Source organism: Nothobranchius furzeri, chromosome 13 (genome assembly GCF_043380555.1).
Source record: "Nothobranchius furzeri strain GRZ-AD chromosome 13, NfurGRZ-RIMD1, whole genome shotgun sequence".
In the NCBI taxonomy this organism is placed as follows: domain Eukaryota; kingdom Metazoa; phylum Chordata; class Actinopteri; order Cyprinodontiformes; family Nothobranchiidae; genus Nothobranchius; species Nothobranchius furzeri.
In genome coordinates, this window is record NC_091753.1 from 19,320,925 (window position 1) to 19,346,221 (window position 25,297).

At 44.5% G+C, this 25,297-nt stretch overlaps 1 protein-coding gene across 1 annotated transcript; it reads right to left on the bottom strand.

The window, feature by feature from the left end:
* Nucleotides 1-1,236: 1,236 nt before the first annotated feature.
* prss59 (serine protease 59, putative) lies at nucleotides 1,237-25,280 on the bottom strand. The gene is made up of 9 exons (XM_015952137.3): nucleotides 25,031-25,280; nucleotides 24,672-24,853; nucleotides 18,454-18,686; nucleotides 17,840-17,975; nucleotides 14,397-14,511; nucleotides 5,523-5,724; nucleotides 4,968-5,058; nucleotides 4,614-4,816; nucleotides 1,237-1,818 (listed from the first exon to the last, which is right to left on the bottom strand). The coding sequence occupies exons 1-9, from the start codon at nucleotides 25,229-25,231 to the stop codon at nucleotides 1,709-1,711; spliced, it is 1,473 nt and encodes a 490-aa protein (XP_015807623.1). The 5' UTR covers nucleotides 25,232-25,280; the 3' UTR covers nucleotides 1,237-1,708.
* Nucleotides 25,281-25,297: the final 17 nt, after the last annotated feature.

Consider the following 25,297-nt stretch of genomic DNA (forward strand, 5'->3'; position numbering starts at 1 on the left):
CTCCGGAAGTAAACAACAAGTTGGGAGCAACATGGCAAGTCGCGGCACAGCACCACACTTTCGGAGTGACGAGGAAACTAAAGCGCAAACAAACGCGGTCGCTATCTCTTCCGAACTGGGAAAAGTGTTGTTTTCACGGATACCGGAACGAGAAGAACCGGAAATGACGCTAATTGCGTCTGGACGTAGTCCATACGTCCTGACGCTACCCCAGCGTCCGCATTTAAATCGGGTTATGCAAGTTAGGGGTAACTCTTTCTATTTGTGCTTGTAAACGGGTTATTCTGATCAACTCAGAAACCCGAATACCGACCTGAACCCGATCATAACCCGGATATTGGCTGCATGTAAACGTAGTCAGTGTTTCAAGCAGGAAATTCCCATTTGGCTCATTAGCACCACTGGTGTTTGGACTTGCGCCACCTATGATCCGATCATCATTCAAAGGACCGATGAGTGACAAAACAGGGGAACTTCAGGGTCCAATCAGATTTCAGCAGGGGCCAATGCCCCTGTGGCCCCACCCCTAGATCCACCAATGCACCCCAGTGTTTCAGACAGGTTGTGGACATTTTCTAGAGTGTTTGAGAACCTTGATTCCATTTTTGTTCAGCTTTTCTGGGCTGATGTGTTCGGGATCATTGTCCTGGTTCATGACCCAGTTTGCTCCAGTCTTCATCCAGATGACCTCAGATGCGACTCTTAGGTCTACAGAAGACTTCATGGAGGAAACCCAAACCATCAGCTGTTCGGTTCATGCCAGTGCATTATGGGTAAACATTCCTACTTTGGCATTAGCTGTCTAAAACTCAAATTTCCATAAGTCTGATGGTTCATTCAGAAACGGCTCTGCAAACATTGAGAGGTTTAGCCCTGCAGATGTTCCAAACACGTCATACTTTATTTTTATTCCAGTTGTCCCATCATAAACTCTAACCTTTAACCTGCTGAGTATCGACTCACTTCCCCTCACCTCAGTGAGTTGTGCTGGGACGTCCAGCACGTGAGGATCTCCAGCTGTCTTAGATGTTTGCCACTCATAGAAAGGACCTTGTTTGATGGGCATCATCAGCTGCTTCTCTATGATCACGGTTTTTGCTCGTCTTTGTGGTAACACACACCTGTATGCTCCAGACCAATAAAGGTACATAACTCCTGCTTTTATAAAGGAGCTGATAACGATCAGTGAATCAATATGTTCGAATGGACAGATGTTAGAATAAAGTGAGTCGCCCGTCTTGATAAACTGAAGTTTTATTATCAACACAAAATCATATGAAAAAAGTAGGCAAGATTAGAGAATCACCTAAAGGAACATTAACATATTTTTATTCCATTAAGTCAGAAACTGTTTATTTTCCATTTCACATGAAAAGCATTTCATGCATATTGGTTCAGAATCAATGAAATTAAAGTTGAGTTTAAATGATTGTTGGGATTTTATATTTAAAATTTTCCACAACATGTCAGAATGGACAAAAACCCTGACAGCCTCATTTCCAAACTCATCCAAGAAAGTGGTGCGTTTAATTGCCTTTACAAAAAATCAGACTAAAACATTCCTTTGATTATTCTAAAATATTCAAACTTTTTCAAAAACACTAACTTTTTCCTACTGAAAATTGGGCAAAGCAGCATTTGTAGCAGCAGGAAGTGTTCTGACAGAGTCATGAGTTAGTTGGGTCCGCTCTGCTAATCCAGCCGTGACTCACTGCTTCAGCCACTGCTGGAGGAGGATGAAGATGTGGTCACGAGCGAGGGACAGCTGTGGAAGGTCCTGACTCCTAGCTGGGTACATGTTAGCACAGTGAGCTGTTCCTGGATCAGAGACAAACATGAATGTTAATGTTGAGCCAGAAAGAAAGAAAGAAGAAATTCCCTCTGGGAAGCAGAGTTTAAAAAACCCACACCATAATGTTAGAAGTAAACAAGTAAAGCTTTGTTGTCCGTCGGGCTGCTGATCGGTCTGATCTGATCCAAACATGCAGTAGAAACGTTTTTAAGCAGCCATGACAAGCTGTTATTAATAAAAGACACAGTTTCATCCCTTGAGTGTTCTTCTGAAAATGGTCAGGAAACAGGACTGGGATGAAAAGACGGTTTTAGGAATGTTTTTGAAAAGTAAGAGAAAACTTTCCCAAAAGCAAAAGTGAAAGTGAGAAACCAGGTTTAATGAGGTGACTGAAGAATGCTGCAGAACATCGTAAAACCAAAGACTGATGGGAAAAAAGCTTCCCATCACAAAGGAAAGGAAATATTACATAAAAACAATCATGACTGCGTGCTGTTGTTTGTGTGCTTTTCACTACGTTTCCCTTCATCAAAAGCGTTAGTATAAATCTACATGGAGGTTTCCTGTGAAGGTTAGAAAAACATTTTTGTGCATGGGCCGACAGCGTTCCTTCAGATCTGTCTGTGACCAGCTGTGAGCTTCCCAGAACTCTGTTGATCAGGAAGCAATGCTCTGTGATCATTGTGCACAACAACAGTGGATAAGCTACCCCCCCCCGCCACCACCACCATTGAAAAGGCAGAGCCACAGGAAAAACCAACTCGTGTGCCAAGAACAACCATAAATGGAAGGAACCCTCGATCGAGTCTATACTAGCACATGGGTCTGCTGAATATGACACATCAAACACTGATCTACCACTTAGATCATCCAGAAACTTTTGAGGCATGGTTTAGGGAATAAAACTTTGTGGAATGAAATATTCTCTCGCTTCCAGTTTTTTGAGCTCACTTGAGTTTCTCACTGGGATCAGAGTAGTTAGGATGCCCAGGTTTTCATGATGGGTGCATGCAGCATGTCTCTGGGAAAAGTTTAATACAAAGCAGCATTGTATCCACATAACCAACTCTTCTTAAAGCCGTCTCATTTTTCTGAGAATCTTTTCAGAAGCCAAGGAGGAATTTGTGCTGCACGTTTTTATTAATAATAATAATAAAGTATGTGGGTGGCGTGTGTACACTGGTTTTATCACCGTGCATCACTCTGACACAGGAATGAGCTAAAATGGAATTTTGACTGAAATGTGTTTTAAAGTGACTGTGTGTATTTTCCCTGGCAATAGGGGGCAGTACTTTCCTAAATCATTGCAAGCCAGTGGTATTTTTGTATTCGAGTAAGCCCTCACCAACAGCTGTAGCCTGGCCTTGCGGACTCGTCCTCTGTTTAATTCTGCACAGAGAACAAGTCTGGTAACTCACAGGCAGAGAGGCACTTGAGGGGCGGGGCTAGCCAGCTCATAAATAACCCATCAGCAAAAAAGACGGAAATGCCAACTGTACCGCGTGACGCTGTAGTAAAGAAAGGCGTCTGGCAATGGCGCAAACATCTTTTATTCTTTTATGAGAAAGGCTTTTAGCGCTTCTACTTGTTGTGGTTGTAAAGACATTCAAGTCATTTAGACCAGAGGAAAGAGCCGCAGCGACCTCCGCTTCAGTCTCCATGTTTATGACAAACTCGGTGTTGTGGTGTGTGACGTACGCTACTCAGCTCTGATTGGCTCAGTTAGAATTCTCAGGGGGTGGGGTTAACTCTTTCTGTGTGCAGAATTAAACAGAGGAGGGGTCTGGCAGGCCAGGCTAAAACAGATGGCCATTAGGGTCAAAAATCCCTGGAAGCACAACCTCCAGCAAAATAACAAGAACATCAGACTCCCTTTCATCTCTGACAGAGTGAAGAGGCAAATGTGTAAAACAACGTTTAGGAATGGTGAAAGTTTTGTAAACGTTTGTTTCAAAGCAGTAAACGTCTTTTGTTGTCATGGGCTCCCGCAGAAGGAAACATGGCATCTAATATGGCGTCGCCCAGGGGCGGATTTAGGACTGAAGATCCGGGGCTTAACACACGCACGCGGACACGCACACGCACACACACGCACTGGTCAACATCATATATGTCTTGTACCACATAATTTTTAATCTGAAGCTACATATTCATCATATTCAGGGCAGAGTATTGTTCCTGTTAGTGTTTAGTGTGAGATGATAGTAAATATTCCCTTTCTTTCTCCATCAACGTTACCTGATAAGCTAACTTTAGGCAAACCAGCAGCACAACAAATATTTTCAAATAAGACTCACAAACCTGAGTCAGCACTAGTCTCATCAAAGCTGGAGTTCTGTCGTTGTACTTTTGGTCTAAAAAACGTCCTTATGTCCATCTTCACTCATGCGTTTCAGACAGAGAGTGTAGAAGAAGCCGGCTGCTGAAGGGCTTCTTCTTCAGTGGTGGAGGCTCAGGCAGGCTGTATACAAACTACTGCCAGCTGCTCCCTCTCTGTTGGACTTTGGTACTGCATGTTACTTCCACGATTTAGATCCGGGGCTTCCTATGAAACATCCGGGGCTTCAGCCCAAGTAGCCGGGCCTAACGCCGCCCCTGGCGTCGCCCAGAGACTTGGTGGGGGGTTTCTCAATAGCCCTTTTCAGCAAATCAGAGTGATACTACCGCAACAGTGCGTCTTATAAACGTGCCTTGGTGCAACAGAGGGAGGTGTCATGATCACGTGGGGAGTTACTGCTGAGTCCCGTGTACTACGCTTTGCAGACGTTCTGCAACACTTACGCGTCCGGTGGAAAGGCCCGATAAGATCTCCTTTAATCACCTTTGATGAAAACAGCAGGGAGGTCGGCCACGATGTCCTGGGTGATGCCCAATGCGTGCCAAGGGTCGATGGAGCCGTTGGGGAAAACAATTCTGCTGGAGCGGATGTCGTAGCCACCGTAGTACTCATTGGTTTGAGCGACAGCCTCGGCCACCTGTTCAGCGCTGATGTTGTAGAAAGCTGCACACTGTTTCAGCTGATATCTGGAAACAAGAAAACCAATAAACAACAACATCTGTGGAAACTGGAATGAATGAATGAATGAAACCCACAGAGAGTGATGTGGAACTAATAGAAGGTGGGTGGGGGAGCAGGAGACATAATTAGGAACCTATCAGGCATGAAGGCACTCACCCGAGAGGGAAGCCAGTAAAAGGCTGGTTAGGTGAATCTGTGCTCTGGTAGAATCCAAATTCACTGCACGTCTGATAGACCCACTGTCTCCCTGGCAACACACACACACACGCACGCACGCACACACACACACACACACACACACACACACACACACACACACACACACACACATCATCTACCAGCTGCCTGCATGACTATTTGGTTCAAGGAAAAGGAGATAACCGTGAGCAGGAAACACCAAGATTAGCTCAGATTACAGAGGAAGTTTGTGCTTTTAGTCACGTCACAAGTCAAAAACACTTCCCTATGCTCTAGCTTTACCAGAACTAGTCCCATTCACCTTTCCTCAGAGAGAACTAAATTCAGCAACACCCAAATTTTTGTTTTCTGTTTAACTGAAATCCCAACAAGCCGTGGCTGCAAGACATCCTGTCCCCTGAGGCTGCAGTGTTGGATTGTTCCAGGCGTTAGGCAGCCAGTGGAAGGTTCCAAGCTGTTTTTATGGCTAACTGGCTGCATAATGAAGATACTGTTGGACTCATCCACACCCACCTCCGCCTGCAGCGGGTCCATCCCAGGACGAATTCGTCATGTCTCTGGTGTAGTTACTGAAGCTGGGGTCCAGGCACTTCAAAGAGAAAGCGTCCATCATAAGACGGGCCACAGCAGCGTAGCGAGCGTACGGATCTCCCAGCGAGGTGTCCCCCATCACGGCACACAGCACCTTGATGGTTATGTTGCCACCCACAACACCCTTTGTAGGAGACACACACCGGAGACAGAGAAGAAATGTGAAGGGAAAAGGCCCAGATGAAAGTGTTAGATCATTGTGTCCCACTTTTCTTTGAAGGACAGTTTGATTTCTGCCACACTGGAGGCTTCTTGATCATGAATGACCAGTTTAAGGTCAAAGGTCAGATGTTCTCCTTCAGGATGTTCTGCTACAGAGCATCATTCCTGGTTCCATCGGTTACAGCTTACGGTCCTGAAGCAGCAGAGGAGCTCCAGACCATCACACCACCACCACCATGTTTCTCAGTCTACCCAGAGCCTCATAAAACCCTCAGACCGCGACCTTAAACAGGATTTCACTGAAATGTAGCCGAGCAACTAAATGACTGTTCTCACTTATTTTCAAAAGAAAAACCAAATACCCAAATAAACCAAGTTTAAACTATCCTACATAGTTGTAAAGGTCACAACTGCAAAAGCTCTGAAGCGCCATTAAAATATTTGTTTACTTTCATGCTTTGAAAAAAAACAACAAAGAAATACATGCTGACCGTCAGTTCTGTCCATCGACATAAATATACTGGACATCTCCTTTCCATAGGCTCCAATATCACGTTTTTGGGGCCAAATGGGAGGTGGCCACCACCGCCATTTTGACCGTGTCACAGGTTCCGTCAAGCCCAGACAATGGCTGTGTCTCAATTCAGGGTCTGCATCCTACCTCGGCCGGATTCGTCGGCCGGTTACGTCACAGCGCCGCGACTAGGCCTGTCCCAATTCGAAGACTCCTTCAAATGCGGTCGACGAATGCGGCCTTCTTTTCGCCTGAATGAAGGATGGGTCGGGTGTATCCTTCAATAGGTAGCATTTCCCAAGATGCCTTGCGGGCCGGCCGGCAGAAAAACTTAAAAACAATGGCGGACAGTGAAGCGGGAGCTGTCGGAGAGGATTGCGCATATAAATGTAAGTATAAACTTGAAAACTGTCAGTTTAAGGACTTTTTGTGATACATGAACGTTATTTTAGTTAGAAATGTTACAGTAAAAGTGCTTGTATTGCAGTCTCGGCTCGTATGTTCGGCCGCGCTCGGTGTCGTACTTCTCCCGCTACGTTTCCCCCTGATTTTAATAGAAGTTTGTATTTTAGGAACAGAAGAGAAAACCAGGGAATTTATTAAGCTTAGGGCGGAGATGGACCACATGATCACTGGAGCAAAGTATTCGGCGGCTGTGGCATGGAGGTACAATAACATCTCATATTTTAAAAACTCGTTTGAGTTTATTTTTTTCTGCGAAAACATGAAAGGAATAACCCGTTGTCCTCTTTTCTCTTCCTGTTTCTTTTCTTACATGTTTGTTAAGACTATTCTGGAGAAAATGGGCATCCAGGGGAAGGTGACAGCGATGAGCTTCTGGAGCTGATCAGGGAGGACATGATGCTGCAGAGCAGCAGAGGGCAGGAGAGAAGGGAGAACTTTGACAGCTTTTTACTTTGCTAGAAAAAAATGGTTAATAAAGATTAAACATGTACATGTAAAAGAAATATCTAAATAAAATCAGTTCTGCATTAAACTCTTGAATTTTATTTTTGTTTACAAATGAGAATTGTTTACTAGAGGGTATCCGCTGGGTCTTGAAAAGTCTTAAAAGGTGATAAATCGGTTTTGGTCAAAGTAAGACCCTTAGAAAGTATTAAAAACTATTATCACATCTTTGCTCAGGCTCAGCTAGTCTTAAGTATTTTCTCTGAATTAGCTCTCCAACAGTCAAGGAAATGATTAACCCCCAGAGACCCACGGTTGTAGTATTACAACATCAGATTTAAGTCTACAAAAATAAACCTTCCCCATTTTTTTTCTTTTTAAAACCACATTTACATTGCTAATAGGTCCTATTCAGTTCTGCAACACTATTGGCTGTTAAAATGTGTAAATAGGCCAGTTTATCTGGCCTCCTAGAACAACATGTGAAAGGTTAAAAAATATTTTGCAGTTGTTTTCTAAATTTGGGTTTCTGGGGGTTAAAAAGCTAAATAAAACGTCGAGCTCCATCGTTTAAGGTTCCTTCTGCCCAGCGGTTCCACGGTTGCTAGGCGACGGAACGTTCGCCGAGGGAGTTCATGAAGGCTAGGCCTGTCCAAATTCACAGCCGTTAACATCCGGTCTACCCGGCCGACGGAGGACGCAGCCCACGTCGGCCGGGTGGGCTGGGTCCTTCGAAGGATGCAGACCCTGAATTGAGACACAGCCAATTCCACAAAAGGGAAGAGAGGAGGAGCTGGGGGTGGGGCTGTAAGGCTGGGATCAAATGACGACACCCGGTTGAACTAGCTACAAGCTAACATAAAGCTAACCCTGGCTAACCCAAAGTTAACGCGGAGGTGGGAGCTAAGCTAACGGAGGTAGCAACCTAGCAACAACCGGAGTTAACTGTGCACAACACCAGAGCTTCTGAGTCAGAGATACGCCGGGCTGACCGCTGGGTAAAACCAGGTGGAACACAGAGGTCTCCGAGACCTCCACAAGCCGGCACCCGCACAGCAGACAAGCGCCGCTGCGATCTGAGATGCGCAGAGCTGCCGGGAGGGGAGAAGAGCTCCACAAGCCGATAGTCGGAACCCAGCTCCACCAACATGTTATATTTCAACCCATTTTCTAAAGTGCAGCATTATGTTAAATGCACTGGGTTTTACCCTATTACATTTAAATTTCATGGTTAAACAGTACATGTTAAAATCTAAGCTCAGCTCGGCGGTAGAGCCCTCCATGGGCCTAAAATCTGAGCCCATGTCCGGCCCGGCCCGAAAAGGTTTTCAGGATTCTCTGGCCCGACCCGAGCCTGACTTTTTTTTAACCAACTAAATGAAAACAAAGTGCGTCAATCCTGACCAATGTGTTAAAAGACGTGCAGGATCCGATCAATTTGTTTCTCCCTCGTTTACCGTCACAGAGATAACGGCGCACTGGCTCTGGTGGTTATCAAGTTAAATTTTATCTCTTTCCAACAATTTTCACAAGAAAACAAAGCAGACGAACTGACATTTTATTCGTATCGCACATCGCAGATGTAGCTAAAAGATTCCCATCTGAACATCTGAGCTGGACACTGCTCAGCGCAGCTCGCTGTCAGCGCATATGTGCACAGCGAGCTGAAGATGTGGAGATTGGCTTGGAGCGCGTCGCAGAACCAGAGCGCATGCAGGAAGGTTCCTCTCCCTGAAGCGAGCGTTTTCCAAACCCTGTCTCTCAGAGAGACTTGTCACTTAGAAAATGTTCCCTGATGATGAAACTTTGGCTGAATAGTGCTTGTTCCTGTCTCCAATGTGGCGACAAATCCAGGAGCCGTCTGAGGAGAAGCCCAGAATCTCACATCCTCTTCAGCTCAGGAAGCGCCTATGATTACGCACAAGCGTGACCCGTCAACCCGGTCTCATAGTAAGACCGGGTTGGACCTGTTCAGGTTTATGCAGACAATCTTTACATAGAATTGACTTACAGATATGAAATTAATTCAGTAAAATATAAAGCATTTTATTTAAATATCCATTCATTATTTTACAATCACAGAGAGCTGCATCAGATTCAGATCAGCAGGAAGATTCCTCCGACTGAATTCAATCGGAGGAATCTTCCCGCATGCGCTCTGGTTCTGCAACGCGCTCCAAGCCCCTCTCCACATCTTCAGCTCGCTGTGGACCTTATGTAGTACACGCTGACAGCGAGCTGCGCTGAGCAGTGTCCAGCTCAGATGTTCAGATGGGAATCTTTTCTTGAGTGATTTAGCTACATCTGCGAGGTGCGTAGAATAAAGTGTCAGTTCGTCTGCATGCGTCGGGGTAATTCTTTCTATTCTTTCTCCGTCAAATTAAACGGTCAAATACGGGAACTGTCCGGTCAACACAAGCCTGCTTTGAACTGTTCTGTTTTCTTGTGAAAATAGATCAAATTAAACTTGATTAACACCAGAGCCAGGCGCACTGCGCCGTTATCTCCGTCACTGTAAATGAGGGAAAAACAAATTGGTCGGATCCTTTTCTGACCTTCCCCACCTACAAAGTTTAATTACAACAATCAAATGTGACAGAGCCTGGATTTGTATTCTGAACAGTCTAAACATGTTTTAAAAAGAAACGTATGACAAAAGTGGCACCTGCTCAGTAAAACCATCAACAGGGTGAAAAATATCAAAATATTGTAGGCAGAGACGGGCTACAGCTTCTGGATCCACTTTATATAAATCGTTTTATTGATGATCTTATGAAAGATAACTTTGACGTACACGAGCGACCGGTGCTGGCTGCTGTCACCTGTTGTGAGCAACGCTCTGCTGTCTGAGGGTAGGCCCCGCCCACAACGCTGCGGCTGCTGTGGCTCCCAGTGTTTTTTTTTACTGTGGGAAACGGGTAATAATGGCTCTTTGATGGGAACAGGTTGCCGACCCCTGGTTTAAGTGTTTCAATGTTTTTAATGAATTCAATTAAAAATAAAGGCCCCCGGCCCGTGTCCGAGGTAATTGCCCAGTCGTTGGCCCGAAGCCCGGCCCGAGGGCCTAGGGCTTCAGTGCAGTGACCTAAAATACATAAATATAATTTTACTTACTGAAAAAAAATGAAGTGGAGACTCCTTGGACGCTCTATTAGTGCAATTAATGCCACAGCAAGTCATTTTGTCCAACAATTGTGCAAAAAATATCCAAAAAAGAAAACACAAACACAGAGACTCAAAATCCCGGAACAGTTTCCAAGCCAGACCGAGGCTCTACTGAGGCCTTTCCCCGGAGCTAGCTCTGTGGTCACGTGGGTCTGATGCTCATTAATTATACAGAATTTTAGGCTTTTAATACACTTAAACAGAAGAGTGAGAAAAAAATCACCCCCCCTCAGAGTTGTCATGAGTGTAAACTAGATCATTTAAACCAAAAACATGTTTTGGTACCAGGCTGTAAACATGTTTATTTCTGCTGTGAAATTGGTATTTTTAACATGGGAGTCAATGAGGATTTGCTCGTTTCTGACACCAGCCCCCAGCGGATGAGGGTGGAACTGCAATTGTTGGTACTTCCGGGTTTGATTCCATTTTGGAGCCGCATTGTGGTGGCTTGGTTCTGTCAGGAATAGCGTGCTGTGGCTCACAGAGGAGATATGCTGTGCGATTCAGACAACTGTGAGTAATCTCCCCGGAATGGGATTTATGTCAAACGGGTGAGAAAAGGCAACTGGACTTACTCTTTCTGAGAAACTGGTAGCCTTCATGCAAGCCTACGAGGATCACCATGACCTGGATGAGTGGGAACCTTCACTGCTTACGGTTCACTCACAAAACTGTAAGTTAAAGGTCTTAATAACTCACATCTCCTACATAAAACACTCTAAACACATAAAAGACTGCATGTATGACCACCAGACCCTACCAACATTAGAACAGAATACTTCTCCAGTGTCCTGGTGCAGCTAGAATATGCCTTTGCATCATAACCTGGTTGTTTCAAGTCAGGAGTAATCCTTAGAGACATTTAGTTTGTGAGTAACGGGTGAACCCAGACCCATGAACGCAGGCAATCCTCCTCAGAAAGGATCCATGTTGTTTCTGGCTGCAGGTCAAAGCAGCGATTGCACCACCGTCATCATGCACAACAAGAGCATTAAAAGCCATGAGTACACCATCTTCATAATCTGTGCAAAAGAAGGAACTATTAGCACTCCCCTCTAAAAGCTGTATTACATAATACCCTTTTGTACTTTAGAAAGCGCACCATTAATACCCCTAAACTGGGAAGCCAAAGCTCCGACTCTCCTGACTGAGTTACACCTCGCTCCGAGCTCTTTCCAAATTCCTCAGTGGTTCCTAAAACCCGTTAGCTCGCTCTGTACGCAGCCCTTTGTGTCAGAGAGTCAGCAGTAGGCTGCGCTTGTCAGCCAGTGCTGCGGCTCAGCGGGCCACTGCTCCTCTCAGTTCTTTTACAAGCATCTCTTTGGCTTGAGGCGACAGGAAACCAGAGAGACCAAAGAGTCTTTTGTTACTTTTTCCCATCAGCTTATTGGTAACTGGACTCACGTCCCGTTGAGGCAGCAGGGGACGGAGAGGGAGGGGGCTATGGAAAGAGAGGTAACTGATTTCAAATGGGCTCTAAGACGATACGCAAAGGTTTAAAAACAAAACGTTGTTTGGAATAATTCAGCACGTGGAACAACAATAAATGTTCCTTTCAACAAAGCAGATGGACGTTTTAATCTGGTTAGCTGACTGGACACAGACACCTCCAGGAGACGGAGCGCCTCAGGCCTCAGCTACCTCAGAATGGCTTTGTACTCCAGGAGTAGATACCAGCCGACCCAAGTCTCGTGTTCAGCTTCATGAATACGAGACTTCGTCCACACAACCAGCAGCCACGGGCTCCTTGGAGCAGCCAGCCGACATTTTTAAAAATGTAAACGACTGAAGGAGCAAAAAGAAATATGGCAACATGACATCAAAGCAAGTTAATGGTTTACGGTTGGATTGTTCTAATGCTATTGGTTAATAGAATAGAATAGAATAGAATAGAATGTATTAATCCCACAGTGGGGCACAAACAGAGAAAAGGAAGAAGAAAATAATAAGATTTCAGGTAAATAAACAAGAGCAGTAAACTATTATTGTAACCTTAAGCCATTAAAACAACAAATAAAAACAAAACTTGGGTTTCCAGAACTATGCAGCATAAGGGACATATGTTCATCTGGTATTGCACAAGTATCAAACCCATACTGAGTATTGCATTGATGTTGTGTACCAGGATAATGCCAGAACAGCCTAAACTGAGGAGTTCTACACTCTTACTGCAGAGGGGATGAATGACCTACGGTAGCGTTCTGTTTTACATCTAGGATGTCTCAGTCTGCCTCTGAAGGAGCTGTCCATTGTCTCCACAGTGGAACGCAGTGGGTGGGGGTGGGGGTGGGGGGTGGGGGGTAGGATGGAGGTCAGCTCCACCACCATTCTCCTATCACACATCTCCTCAGCTTTATCCAGTGGGCAGCCCAGAACCGAGCTAGCTTTGTTAACTAGCTTGTTCAGTCTCTTCCTGTCTCACTCAGGGCTGCCTGCACCCCAACAGAAAAGGATTTTAGCAGATGGGAATGAACTCAGAGTTAATGCTGAGTGACGATCAAATTCCATGGAGCTCTACGGGACAGGGCAGGCGTGGTTAAAAAAAATTCTTTATTGCCCACATTATATCTCAGTATGTGGTCAGAATATCAATTTGACCAATTTCTAAAAAAAGATACTTCATAATTCCTAAAAGGGGAAAACCTCCAGATTAATGCTTTAACTCACGTGTGCTCTCCATAGTAACAGAAGCATGAAGGTGGATTGATCATTATATGGGCCCAACAGAACAGTGTCAGTTCAATGGAACTTAGCAAGTTCACATGAAAACATTCAAAGAGATGTAAAAATTAAAATAACAGCAGAATAACAATCCTGCATCTCAAGAGAAAAGCTGCATCATTGCAGAAGCCGCTGAAAGAAGTACTCTGGAAAATACAGCCTCTAGCTGCTGTCACGTGACACTGATGGAGGAGCGAAGGTCACTGAAGGAACTATAGAGACTTTTCTGACATTAGAGCAGAACTCAACAATTTAAACTCTATTTCTCCTCACAAAGGCCATTCATGGGTGAGAGTCCATCTGGGGTCAGGACCACACTATGGGTCCTAAAACACTGAAGGTAAGCTCTTGAGAGATCAAATGAAACCTCCAGAGGAAGGCGATTCGAACGACCTTAGCTGGCTCTTTTGATGAGGAGGAGCAGCAACTCCACTCTGAGCTCCTCGCTGTATTTGTCAGCTGAGGTCATTCTAGATGTTTACACCTGAGATCTTTTTCTTCCTGTCACAATCTAAATCTCATGACCACAGATGGTGTTCAGTACGTAGAAGCACCAGTAAGTTAACTCCACTCAGCTCTTTCTTCACATTGACAGACTAGAGAAATGTCCTGATTTTGACACACGACGCCCTGATCAGTGGGTCCATCTTTAGCTCCATGGCCTAGGAGGAGCTCACTCACATCCCAGATGTTCACACTCATCTATGAACCAACCTGGTGCATGCTGAAGGTCACGGATCAAATACACAAACAGAACCACATCATCTGCAAAAAGCAGAGGCGAGAGTCCTGATGAAGTCCGTCATGCCTTGGGAGCATGACCACCACTGGTGTTGAGAATAAAAGCACAGCGCTGGTTCTGAATGGTTCTTAAGGGTGACCCCCAGACCCACACACCCCTGCAGCCACTTCCTCCAGATCCACAAAATACAACTGTTGCTCTATTTGCAGCTCCACAGACCATCTCCAGTAGGAGCAGGTTACAAAAGAGACTTTTCTTCTCATATGGAGATGCAAAGTGAGAAAGTAACCCAGGAGCACGTCTGGGGCCATTCTTACAGGAAGTATAAGGGTCTGCCCCCCCCCCCCCCCCCCCCCCCAATCAGGGGTTTATGTTTCAGCGTAGCACCATGGATGAGCGTCACCTTCCTACACCTCATAGCTGCTTTTGACTCAACAACACTGATTCTGCTTCAGCCTCTCTCTCTAGAAAAGAGGTTTCTCTATTTCATGTCACTATAAAATAGTTTAAACAGGTTTTAACCAGTGAAAATCAACTAAATCACACACACTTGCATTCTCCAGGTGTTTGCTTTGTCCTTTACCTCAAACTCTCTGTTGTCTTCATTATACTGGACCACATCCATAAAGTTGCCAGCCAGCATTTCCAGGAAGTAGCCAGAGTCCATCGGATTCTGGATCTGCAGTTTGGAGCATAGGCTGGTAATTGGAGAGAGACAGGAAGAAAACAAATGTCAACACTTGACTGAGCTAACCAGAGGACTGTGAATAAACCTATGACTGTTTGAGTCTCTTTGTTTAGATTTCACTCACAATGATTCACATCTGGAACAAACATATTCTTTTCTGTCCCACTGACAGTGATGGGGACCAGTCAAGGGTCACTAGAGAAGCTGTGTGTACAAGAATGTCTCTGAGGACACGGATGAGACCATTACTGTTTAAGCTAAGTTACTTCCTGGTAAGACATGTCCTTTGTGGAGCTGGACGATCCTCCCAACCACCTGAGTTTGTTTGTGGCTGCCTGAGAACACGTCTGCATCATTTACAAGAAGCTGAAGTAAGAAATGTTCATCGTGGTCAGGGATATTTCCATGACAGCATTAGGTCTGTAGGGCGAACCGCACCATTACAAAAGCCATTTAGCTCTGCTGATTCACCACAGTCACTAAAACCAGCTAAAAGTGGACTCTGAGACGCTGTAATTACTGCAGAAATGGCACAGACTCAGAATGATTTCTGGGTAAACACTGAGTTGGGACATTTATAACAATAGATGCTTTTATGTTGGCCACTAAAGCTGTTTTTTAGATTTAAATAGAAAAAAAGTAAGCAGTAGTAGGGTGGTTACATGCTATAAAAATAGATTATGTTAATTTGATTTTAGTATAAAAAAAATTCAAAGGATATGAAAACAAGAAGTATCTATTTTCTCATGCATCGTTCCACAAATGTGGAATGACCTACCAAGCACTACCAGAACAGGAGCTTCCTTTTCAATTTTCAAGAAACTCCTGAAGACCCTGCTCTTCAGAGAGCATCTTCTTAACTAGCACCCTCCCTGCACCCGTCCCCCTCTCTACCATCCACTCCTTGTTCCCTACTCTCCATGACTGATGTCAAGTTGTTGTTGTTATTGTTGTTGTTAGCCTCAAGGGCAACATGGCGTTTATTACTTGTAAATTGCTTTGGACAAAAGCGTCTGCTAAATACATAAACATATTTTAATTTACTCATCTTTTAAAGAATAAACACAGTTTTTACTGTGATTGGTTTTGGATTTCCAGGTTAGCTGTTCAGAAATATTCCATTGCTATGCTAACAGCTAAGCTGTAGCCATTAATCGTCTCCTCAGTTAACACAAAGGAAACATTAGGCCCTTCAGTATGGTGAACAACTATAAATTCATGATTTCATTCAATCTTTGATGAAAGACAACATGGATGAAAATAAGTTCTTGAGCTAAAATTGTTAGCCTAGAGGCTAGTCTAACAGCTAGCTCCTCAACTTATTCAGTCTGAATCTTTGTTTCAGACTGAATGGAGCATCACCAGACACTAAGATTAGTGTGTGTGTGTGTGTGTGTGTGTGTGTGTGTGTGTGTGTGTGTGTGTGTGTGTGTGTGAGTGCGTGCGTGCGTGCGTGCGTGTGTGTGTGTGTGTGTGTGATTAAAAATGGCCACAACTAACTGACATTAGCAAAGACAAAATGGGCTCCAGTCTACTCTATGGACCACATGGACCATAGACATGAACAAGTAGACGCCCCATAGGGAGCCTAAGTCACTTCTGCATCACAGCTCCCTGGAAGAACGAAAAAATGAACGCAAGTCAACGGGGCAAAAAAGCTATTTTCTAATTCTGCTTGTTTTGTGCCATGGATTTCACATATGATGTCCGTGAATTTTAAAGACACATTTTGATACCAAGAACGCGCTTATCGTCGAACGGGGGAAACACTATTTTAGGTTTTGTGTGAAAATAAGTCCAGGACTACAAATGTGCTTCACGAAAGTGACGTCATCAAACTAGACACAGAGAAAACTGAGGGGAAATGGCTATAAGTTCAGCAAACTTCCCATAGGAGGAAAGAACCACCATAAATCTGTTCATGTGGTAATAGCAGCTACGGGGGGGAGGAGATTATGTGGTGACGTCACATTTGCGACGTGCTGATTTCTGGTGTGTAGTCATGCTAATTATGAACTTTTACAAGACGATAAATCTCAAAGTACGTGACTGGCATGGTCGAAACACCCATCATTAGTTTTCATTTAAATAGCAGTACAACATATGTGTCATCCAGGGCGTGAGGCAAAGCGGGTTAGAAAATAGCGTTTTTAGCCCCGTTGACTTGCATTCATTTTTTCGTTCTTCCGGGGACCCATGAGCTGAACGGAAAGGGAGGAGACTTAGGCTCCCTATTGGGCGCTAGAGAGCGTAACAGTGTCACCGCCATATTGGATGGGTCTCCTCACTCTCCAAAGTGAATGCAGAGGGAGCAACTATGTTTCTGTGCAGCCTATGGTTGCAACAACCAGTGTGCAATTGAAAACAGATCACATGGGATTACTAGTGAATTTTCTAGCCTACCTGATGGGATTTTATATTTAAATTTATTTTAATTATATTAATGTTTTAATTATCGTGCCATAACGTGTGTCTGATTTTGTAAAAAAGCTTGATAAAATGTGTTTTTTAGTCAAGTACACATCTTCCTCAGTAGAAATGAATGCATTGGGGGCAAATAGAGACCCATCTAAGATGGCGGCCAGACACTATGGCAGATCCAACAGGCAGCACCAGTCCATGGGTCTCTATGTATATGTGTCTGACCTATGGACCTAATAGATGAGTACTGCAGTTCTTGGGTGTTTTGCTGAATGCTAAATGTTGCAATATTCTGTGTTCTTTTCAAGATTCAACCAAAACCACTAAAACTCGACGTAGTTACATGTGAGGAAATACCAACCAAGCTGAGCCAAGCTCTCTGAGTCCTGATCAGAACTAATCAAATGTAAAACCTGCGAAAATAAAACAATCAGTCGAGGAAAGGATTGTGTCAAAAATGGTAAATGGCCTGTATTTGATATAGCGCCTTCTAGAGTCCTGGAACCCCCCAAGGCGCTTTACAACACAATCAGTCATTCACCCATTCACACACACATTCACACACTGGTGGGGATGAGCTACGATGTAGCCACAGCTGCCCTGGGGCGCACTGACAGAGGCGAGGCTGCCGAGCACTGGCGCCACCGGTCCCTCCGACCACCACCAGCAGGCAACATGGGTTAAGTGTCTTGCCCAAAGGCACAACGACAGTGCCAGACTGAGCGGGGCTCGAACCTGCAACCTTCCGATTAACTCCTGTGCCACCGTCGCCCCAAAAATAACTTCTCCAGTGGTGAATGTGTGTGACTCAGCTCCATAAAACAAAGACATTTTAGAGTCTAGTCTAGCGTAATGTTTGCTTCCTAAATTGGTTGAAATTTTACACAACACAGTAGAAAAGGGTGAATGTGCTGTACTTAAAGTCTTTGGTGACGTTGTCAAAGGTTTCGGGGTCTTTCAGGAGTTCAGCGATGGTGTCTGAAGCCTTTTTCACCAGCACGGGGCACTCTACATTTTCTGAGGCCAGCGATCGCCACACCACCTCCAAGTACTCTGGAAACAGGAAGCAGAGAAGACACTTATAGCAGCAACCTAATAAAACGACCACAACACAACACAAAACCACCCAGGAAGCTAATCCAGAAGCCACAGACAGAGTCATCCTCACAGCAGCGTGTGACCCAGACAGAGTTTAGTAATCGGGGTTGGAGGTGAAATGGTGAGTTTAGAAAGTTTCCATCCCTCCAGCCAAGGCCAACACCTCCCGGCTAATAGTGCTGACGAAATAAAAATTAAACCCCCAGAACACCGTGTTCCCTTTAGGTCACAGGGAATGTGAGTCAAATGTGTGTGTGTGAGTGTCCTGGTGTATGAGTGGAACAGCCTGGGTCCAGAATCAGAACCTTGGTTCTAACCTGAAGACTGACAAGAAAATAACCTCCTCTTAATGCAGCTCAAGCTGAAGTTTGTACAGATGTAAAGGGAAACACACGACGTGGAGACTTCCTGATCAGGAGCGGTCTTCTCATACCTGGGAAGTTGACTGTGGCGTACACAGGTGCACTCGTGGCCACAGAGGCGTGCACCAGATGGGGGTACTTCAACCTGAACCAGGCAGCCAGAGAGCCCGGGTACGACCCGCCAAACGCCACCCACCTGCTGTGGGTCAGCCCTAGGCTCTCACCCATCACCGTACGGAAGTGAGCCAGGTCTGCCAGTGCCTGTCGGCTGCTGAGGAAGCGGAGGCTGTCGGTGCTCAGGTCCCTAAACCCGGACGAGAAGATTCAATCAATCAATCAAACTTTATTTATAAAGCACTTTTCATGCAAAGCAAGCGACACAAAGTGCTTAACAGATTAAAATGACCCATATAACCCACATTCCCTCCCTTCCCCACACTTAAAACAATTATGACAGTTTCACCCCCTATCCACAAACCATTCCCAGGCGCGCACACACACACACACACACACACACACACACACACTTGTACGCATAACATTAAAAGACCACAGTAAACACTAGGCTGAGCTCAGATTGGACAGGTAATGAAAGACACGCCATCAAGGGGGCCATCTGCCTCGACAGCAGCAGATCCACGGCAGCAGCCAAGACACCAATCCAGGGCAGCCTGGGAGGGAGGGTGGCAACCCCCACCACTACCTGGGCACTACCCTAGGAGCGCCCCAGCCGCCGCCACCGACCACCGGTACCGAGGCAGAGGGCTCCACAGAGGAAACACTGGAAGGATTAAAATACGTAACATGTAAAATAACAAGAGCTACTATGGATAGTAAAATATCCAATAAAATGTGATTTTAGAAATAAAACAACATAAATGTGTAACACAACAGTAATTAAAATAAAATAAAATAAATAAATAAAACAAGCAATGCAATAAATAGTAATCAGCTAAAAGCTAAACTAAAAAGGTGGGTCTTGAGCCTGTTCTTAAAACAGATTCAGAACATGTTCTCAATCGTTTAGACAAAATCTGGAAATGACAGGAAAAATTCAGTTCAGCTGTTTGTAAATCATCTAAATCAGAGATGCTGAAAGTGTGGACTGAAACACAAGAACGGTAGAGTTTTGTCCAGCAGAGCAGGATGCGGGTGCAGATTTTACGATTAATGAAACAAAGAACTTTTACAAAACACAACAGAAAAGGGTCCAAACTCCGGGACAACTGAGATAAACCAGAACAGATCAAACATTCTTCTACCAGAACAAAGAGGAGGAATCTGAACGGCTATCGTGGTTAGACAGATTATTTATAATGACTGTATTTGGTTTTTAACTGATTTTCTTAAGTCAGCTGATTGCGTTTAAACACAAGGCTGCCATCTAGTGGTGCAGCTCAGAACAGCAGCAACAGGTGAGGAGTTTGGATTATTTTTTAGAGTTATCTTCATCTCTTTGATTCTTCTGACGCTGAATAGAAAGCGACAGAGTGTTTTCAAGAACCAAAAGTATTTACTACTGTTTTTGTTATGTTTTTGGAGGCAGTCAACGTCCTGGGTCTATCAGTGGTTTCTGTGTTGGTTCAATTTACTGAAATGGGCCTGGAGTGTCAGAAACATCGACATATACAGGTGCTGGCCAGTAAATTAGAATATCATCAAAAGGTTGAAAATATTTCAGTAATTCCATTCAAAACGTGAAACTTGTACATTATATTCATGCAATGCACACAGACCAATGTATTTCCGATGTTTATTACGTTTAATTTTGATATTTATAGGTGACAACCAATGAAAACATCAAATCTGGTATCTCAGAAAATTAGAATATTCTAAAGGCCAATGAAAAAATGTTTGTTTCTCTAATGTTGGCCAACTGAAAAGAATGAACATGAAAAGAATGTGCATGTATAGCACTCAATACTTAGTCGGGGCTCCTTTTGCCTCAATAACTGCAGTAATGCGGCGTGGCATGGACTCGATCAGTCTGTGGCACTGCTCAGGTGTTATGAGAGCCCAGGTTGCTCTGATAGTCGTCTTCAGCTCCTCTGCATTGTTGGGTCTAGCGTATTGCATCCTCCGCTTCACAATACCCCATAGATTTTCTATGGGGTTAAGGTCAGGCGAGTTTGCTGGCCAATCAAGGACAGGGATACCATGGTCCTTGAACCAGGTGCTGGTGGTTTTGGCACTGTGTGCAGGTGCCAAGTCCTGTTGAAAGGTGAAGTCTGCATCCCCATAAAGTTGGTCAGCAGCAGGAAGCATGAAGTGCTCTAAAACTTCCTGGTAGACGGCTGCATTGACCCTGGACCTCAGGAAACAGAGTGGGCCAACACCGGCAGATGACATGGCACCCCACACCATCACTGACGGTGGAAACTTTACACTGGACCTCATGCAACGTGGATTCTGTGCTTCTCCGCTCTTCCTCCAGACTCTGGGTCCTTGATTTCCAAAGGAAATGCAGAACTTGCTTTCATCAGAAAACATAACTTTGGACCACTCAGCATCAGTCCAGTCCTTTTTGTCCTTGGCCCAGGCGAGACGCTTCTTGCGCTGTTTCATGTTCAAGAGTGGCTTGACACACGGAATGCGACACCTGAATCCCATGTCTTTCATGAGTCTCCTCGTGGTGGTTCTTGAAGCGCTGACTCCAGCTGCAGTCCACTCTTTGTGGATCTCCCCCACATTTTTGAATGGGTTTGTCGTCACAATTCTCTGCAGGGTGCGGTTATCCCTAGAGCTTGTACACTTTTTTCTACCACATTTTTTCCGTCCCTTCGCCTGTCTGTTAATGTGCTTGGACACAGAGCTCTGCGAACAGCCAGCTTCTTTAGCAATCACCTTTTGTGTCTTGCCCTCCTTGTGCAAGGTGTCAATGATTGTCTTTTGGACAGCTGTTAAGTCAGAAGTCTTCCCCATGATTGTGGTGCCTTCAAAACAAGACTGAGGGACCTTTTAAAGGCCTTTGCAGGTGTTTTGAGTAAATCAGCTGATTAGAGTGGCAGCAGGTGTCTTCTATATTCAGCCTTTTCAGAATATTCTAATTTTTTGAGATACCAAATTTGGAGTTTTCATTAGTTGTCACTTATGAATATCAAATTTAAATGTAATGAACATTGGAAATACATTGGTCTGTGTGCATTGCATGAATATAATGTACAAGTTTCACGTTTTGAATGGAATTACTGAAATATTTTCAACCTTTTGATGATATTCTAATTTACTGGCCAGCACCTGTACATATATGGACAATGTGTTTCCATAGACTCCAATAACAAGTTTTTGAGCTAAAATGGGAGGTGGCCACCACCGCCATTTTGACCGTGTCACAGGTTCCGTCAAGCCCAGACAATTCCACTAAAGGGAAGAGAGGAGGAGCTGAGGGTGGGGCTGCAAGGCTGGGATCAACCGGTCAAACTAGCTACAAGCTAACCTGAAGCTAACCCAAAGCTAACGCAGAGGTGGGAGCTAAGCTAACGGAGGTAGCAACCTAGCTACAACCAGAGTTAACTGTGCACAACACCAGAGCTTCTGAGTCAGAGATACGCCGGGCTGACCGCTGGGTAAAGCCAGGTGGAACACAGAGGTCTCCGAGACCTCCACAAGCCGGCAGCTGCACAGCAGACAAGCGCTGCTGCGATCTGAGACGCGCAGAGCTGCCGCTGGGGAGAACCGGGTGGAAAGGTTTCCATCCCAGAGCTCCACAAGCCGGCAGCCCGCGCAGCAGTCAGAAGCCGCGATCAGACAGAGATGCGCCGAGCTGCAGGGAGGGGAGAACCGGGTGGAAAACATCGGTCTCCCGAGAGCTCCACAAGCCGATAGTCGGAACCCAGCTCCACCAACATGTTATATTTCAACCCATTTTCTAAAGTGCAGCATTATGTTAAATGCACTGGTTTTTACCCTATTACATTTAAATTTCATGGTTAAACAGTACATGTTAAAATCTAAGCTCAGCTCGGCAGTGACCTAAAATACATAAATATAATTTTACTTATAGAAAAAAATGAAGTGGAGATTCCTTGGACATTCTATTAGTGCAATTAATGCCACAGCACGTCATTTTGTCCAACAATTGCACAAATAATATCCAAAAAAGAAAACACAAACACAGAGACTCAAAATCCCGGAGCAGTTTCCAGGCCAGACCGAGGCTCTACTGAGGCCTTTCCACGGAGCTAGCTCTGTGGTCACGTGGGTCTGATGCTCATTAATTATACAGAATTTTAGGCTTTTAATACACTTAAACAGAAGAGTGAGAAAAAAAATCACCCCCCCTCAGAGTTGTCATGAGTGTAAACTAGACCATTTAAACCAAAAACATGTTATGGTACCAGGCTGTAAACATGTTTATTTCTGCTGTGAAATTGGTATTTTTATCATGGGAGTCAATGAGGATTTGCTCGCTTCTGACACCAGCCCCCAGCGGATGAGGGTGGAACTGCAATTTTTGGTACTTCCGGGTTGGACTCAATTTTTCACCCGCATTGTGGGGGCTTGGTCAGAAATCAAATTATGAAGAACCTGCAGCAAGTTGCTTACAGTACATTTCTCTGTTACGGTTCTATTATCAAGTATAAGAACACTTAAACATTTTATCCCCACTGGACCTTTGGGTTTCTGTAGCAGATCTTCTCTGCTTTTACAGCAGCTCTGTCTGCCCATGTTTTCACCTTGTGACAGATCAGTCAAACAGAAACTATTTGAATTCAGTGTTGCACTCGTGGTAAACTAAAATCTGAACATTATGAAACATGTCCATGCAGCTTGTTTTGTATTGATTCTGTCTCATGATTATCCTGTCACATGTTCAATCCTCACTAAACAGCTAATTTCTGCCCCCTGCTGATGGAAGCACTGTCTGCGGTCAACATGAACTCTGAAAAGTTCCTTCCTACATAACTGATTTTACTTTAGACCAAAAATATGATCATTATAATATTTTTCATTATCTAGCACCTTTAAAGGGACTTTACGGAGTTTTGAATTTTTATGCTCGCAATTGCCCCCTCAGGCCAAAAGCGTAACGGCAGCTTCAATAGTAGGCTCGTGCACGAGGCGCGCATGCTGTACGTGCACACTCCTTAACGAAAATAACAGCTGAGACAGTCCGTTGTGTGTGTGTGTGTGTGTGTGTGTGTGTGTGTGTGTGTGTGTGTGTGTGTGTGTGTGTGTGTGTGTGTGTGTGTGTGTGTGTGTGTGTGTGTGTGTGGCCCGGAGGACAGAGGACAGGAGAACGTGCAGCTAATTAATTAAATAATGTGGTTCTGTACCTTTCTCTTCAGCACAGCCGACAAAGGTTTATGATGGGTCAGTCCTCCTGCATGATCAGATCATTCCCTTCCCTTGCTTGAAAATTGTTCCAAAATGAAAGTTGAACCCACATCTTTTTTATCTGTGAATTCAATGCCGTTCGGCAAGTCTCAAATAAAAATTTGGGCATCTTACTGTAAAAAAATATACCATTAATGTAAAAAAGAAACTCTAAATAAGCTATGTTCACATCCAGAATCGAACCCAGGTCTTCTGCATGGGAGTCAGACATCTTACAAGATGAGCTATACTCTAGTAACAGTCACAGTATCTGTAACTTTTATATCCTTGATGTCGATGACAGATGAAACAACGTCAAACCAAAGAACGGTTCGAAGCGAAAATGGCTATTTTGTTGCTAATTTGCAGGAAATATCTAGAAAAAAGTGGCTAAGGGTCCTCAGAAATGTAGCTAGGTTCATCACTAGGCATTAGGAACAGCGACAAAGTCGCTGAGTTGGCACTACCTCTCTCTCTGCTGCTGAAGCTACTGATAGCAAATGCTACGGGCTATGCCCGAGCGTGAACGCGCATGAAGCAGCCTGCTCGACCCGAGCAGCTCTCTTTTTCTGTGATTTTACAGAAAAACAGGCAATCACAGTAAAAATGCCAGGGCTCATTCTACAGGACCAGGGCATTGCAGGAGAATGTATGAAGAAGACATTTATTATTTCTATACATGTTTTGGCTGTCAAACTTCCATAATGCCCCTTTAATTATAAGTGATAAATGGGTCTGGTTGGTCAACATTAAACACTAAAGACATGTTTTTATTAACTTGAACACAAATGCAGCTGGTTGTGGTTGTCTTTTCAGCTGATCAGAGAACTGAAACCTTCTGTCTAAATATAGTTATCTGCTGTCCTGCACTTTGCTTCAGCCACTTTCATACTATTGCATTTGACTCGACATGCACACTGTGACTGTCGAGCTCTTACTCAACACCATGTGTGTTAAACAGCGGCAAACGTACCCTGTGGGGTGACTTTTCCCATAGAAACGATGTTCCAGCATCAAGCACAGAGCTCCCAGCTTCTCAGCATAAGTGAGCCAGGTCCCATTCTGCATCCATCCTGGATTTGCTGGACCTTCTCCACCTATCATCAGAAACACAGGGCCGCCGCTCTTGTAGAAGGACTCATTTATGAAATATCTCTGGAAGAGACAGAAGAGCACACGCCTTACACAGATGCTGTGTGCAGATGAAGTAAACAGTCAGCAGCTTTTTGACACATTCAACACAATCTCACATTGATCCAGTACATTTTCAAGTATTATTATTATTAGCTGACACGCATAAAACATGCCACAGAGCTGATCAGGCAGACTCACTTGTTTCCACACTCTGCTGTCTGCACCATTGAAGTGGTCCAGTTTCTGTGTGAACCACTGCTCCTCACTCCCAGCTCTCTGACTGGAGTCCACATGAAACTTTCTGAAGCCATAAAACCTCCCCTCTGCCACAACAATCACACCAAGCTGTAAAAATAAGGACACTTTACACAGAAAAAGCACAAGAACTCGAACAGCCATGGTGGTGTACTATCAAGGAAACAGTGAGAGGCAGCATGTGATCAAAGTCATGTGACCTGCTGATGT

What these genes read in the sequence shown, in the direction of transcription:
- prss59 (XM_015952137.3), bottom strand. Translation starts at nt 25,231, where the DNA reads ATGGCTGTTCGAGTTCTTGTGCTTTTTCTGTGTAAAGTGTCCTTATTT. An exon ending in AACGTCACCAAAGACTTTAA is followed by an intron (nt 14,512 to 17,839) that starts GTACAGCACATT and finishes TCCAATTACCAG; the next exon opens with CCTATGCTCCAAACTGCAGA. An exon ending in CCCTGCTGTTTTCATCAAAG is followed by an intron (nt 1,819 to 4,613) that starts GTGATTAAAGGA and finishes TCTCTGATCCAG; the next exon opens with GAACAGCTCACTGTGCTAAC.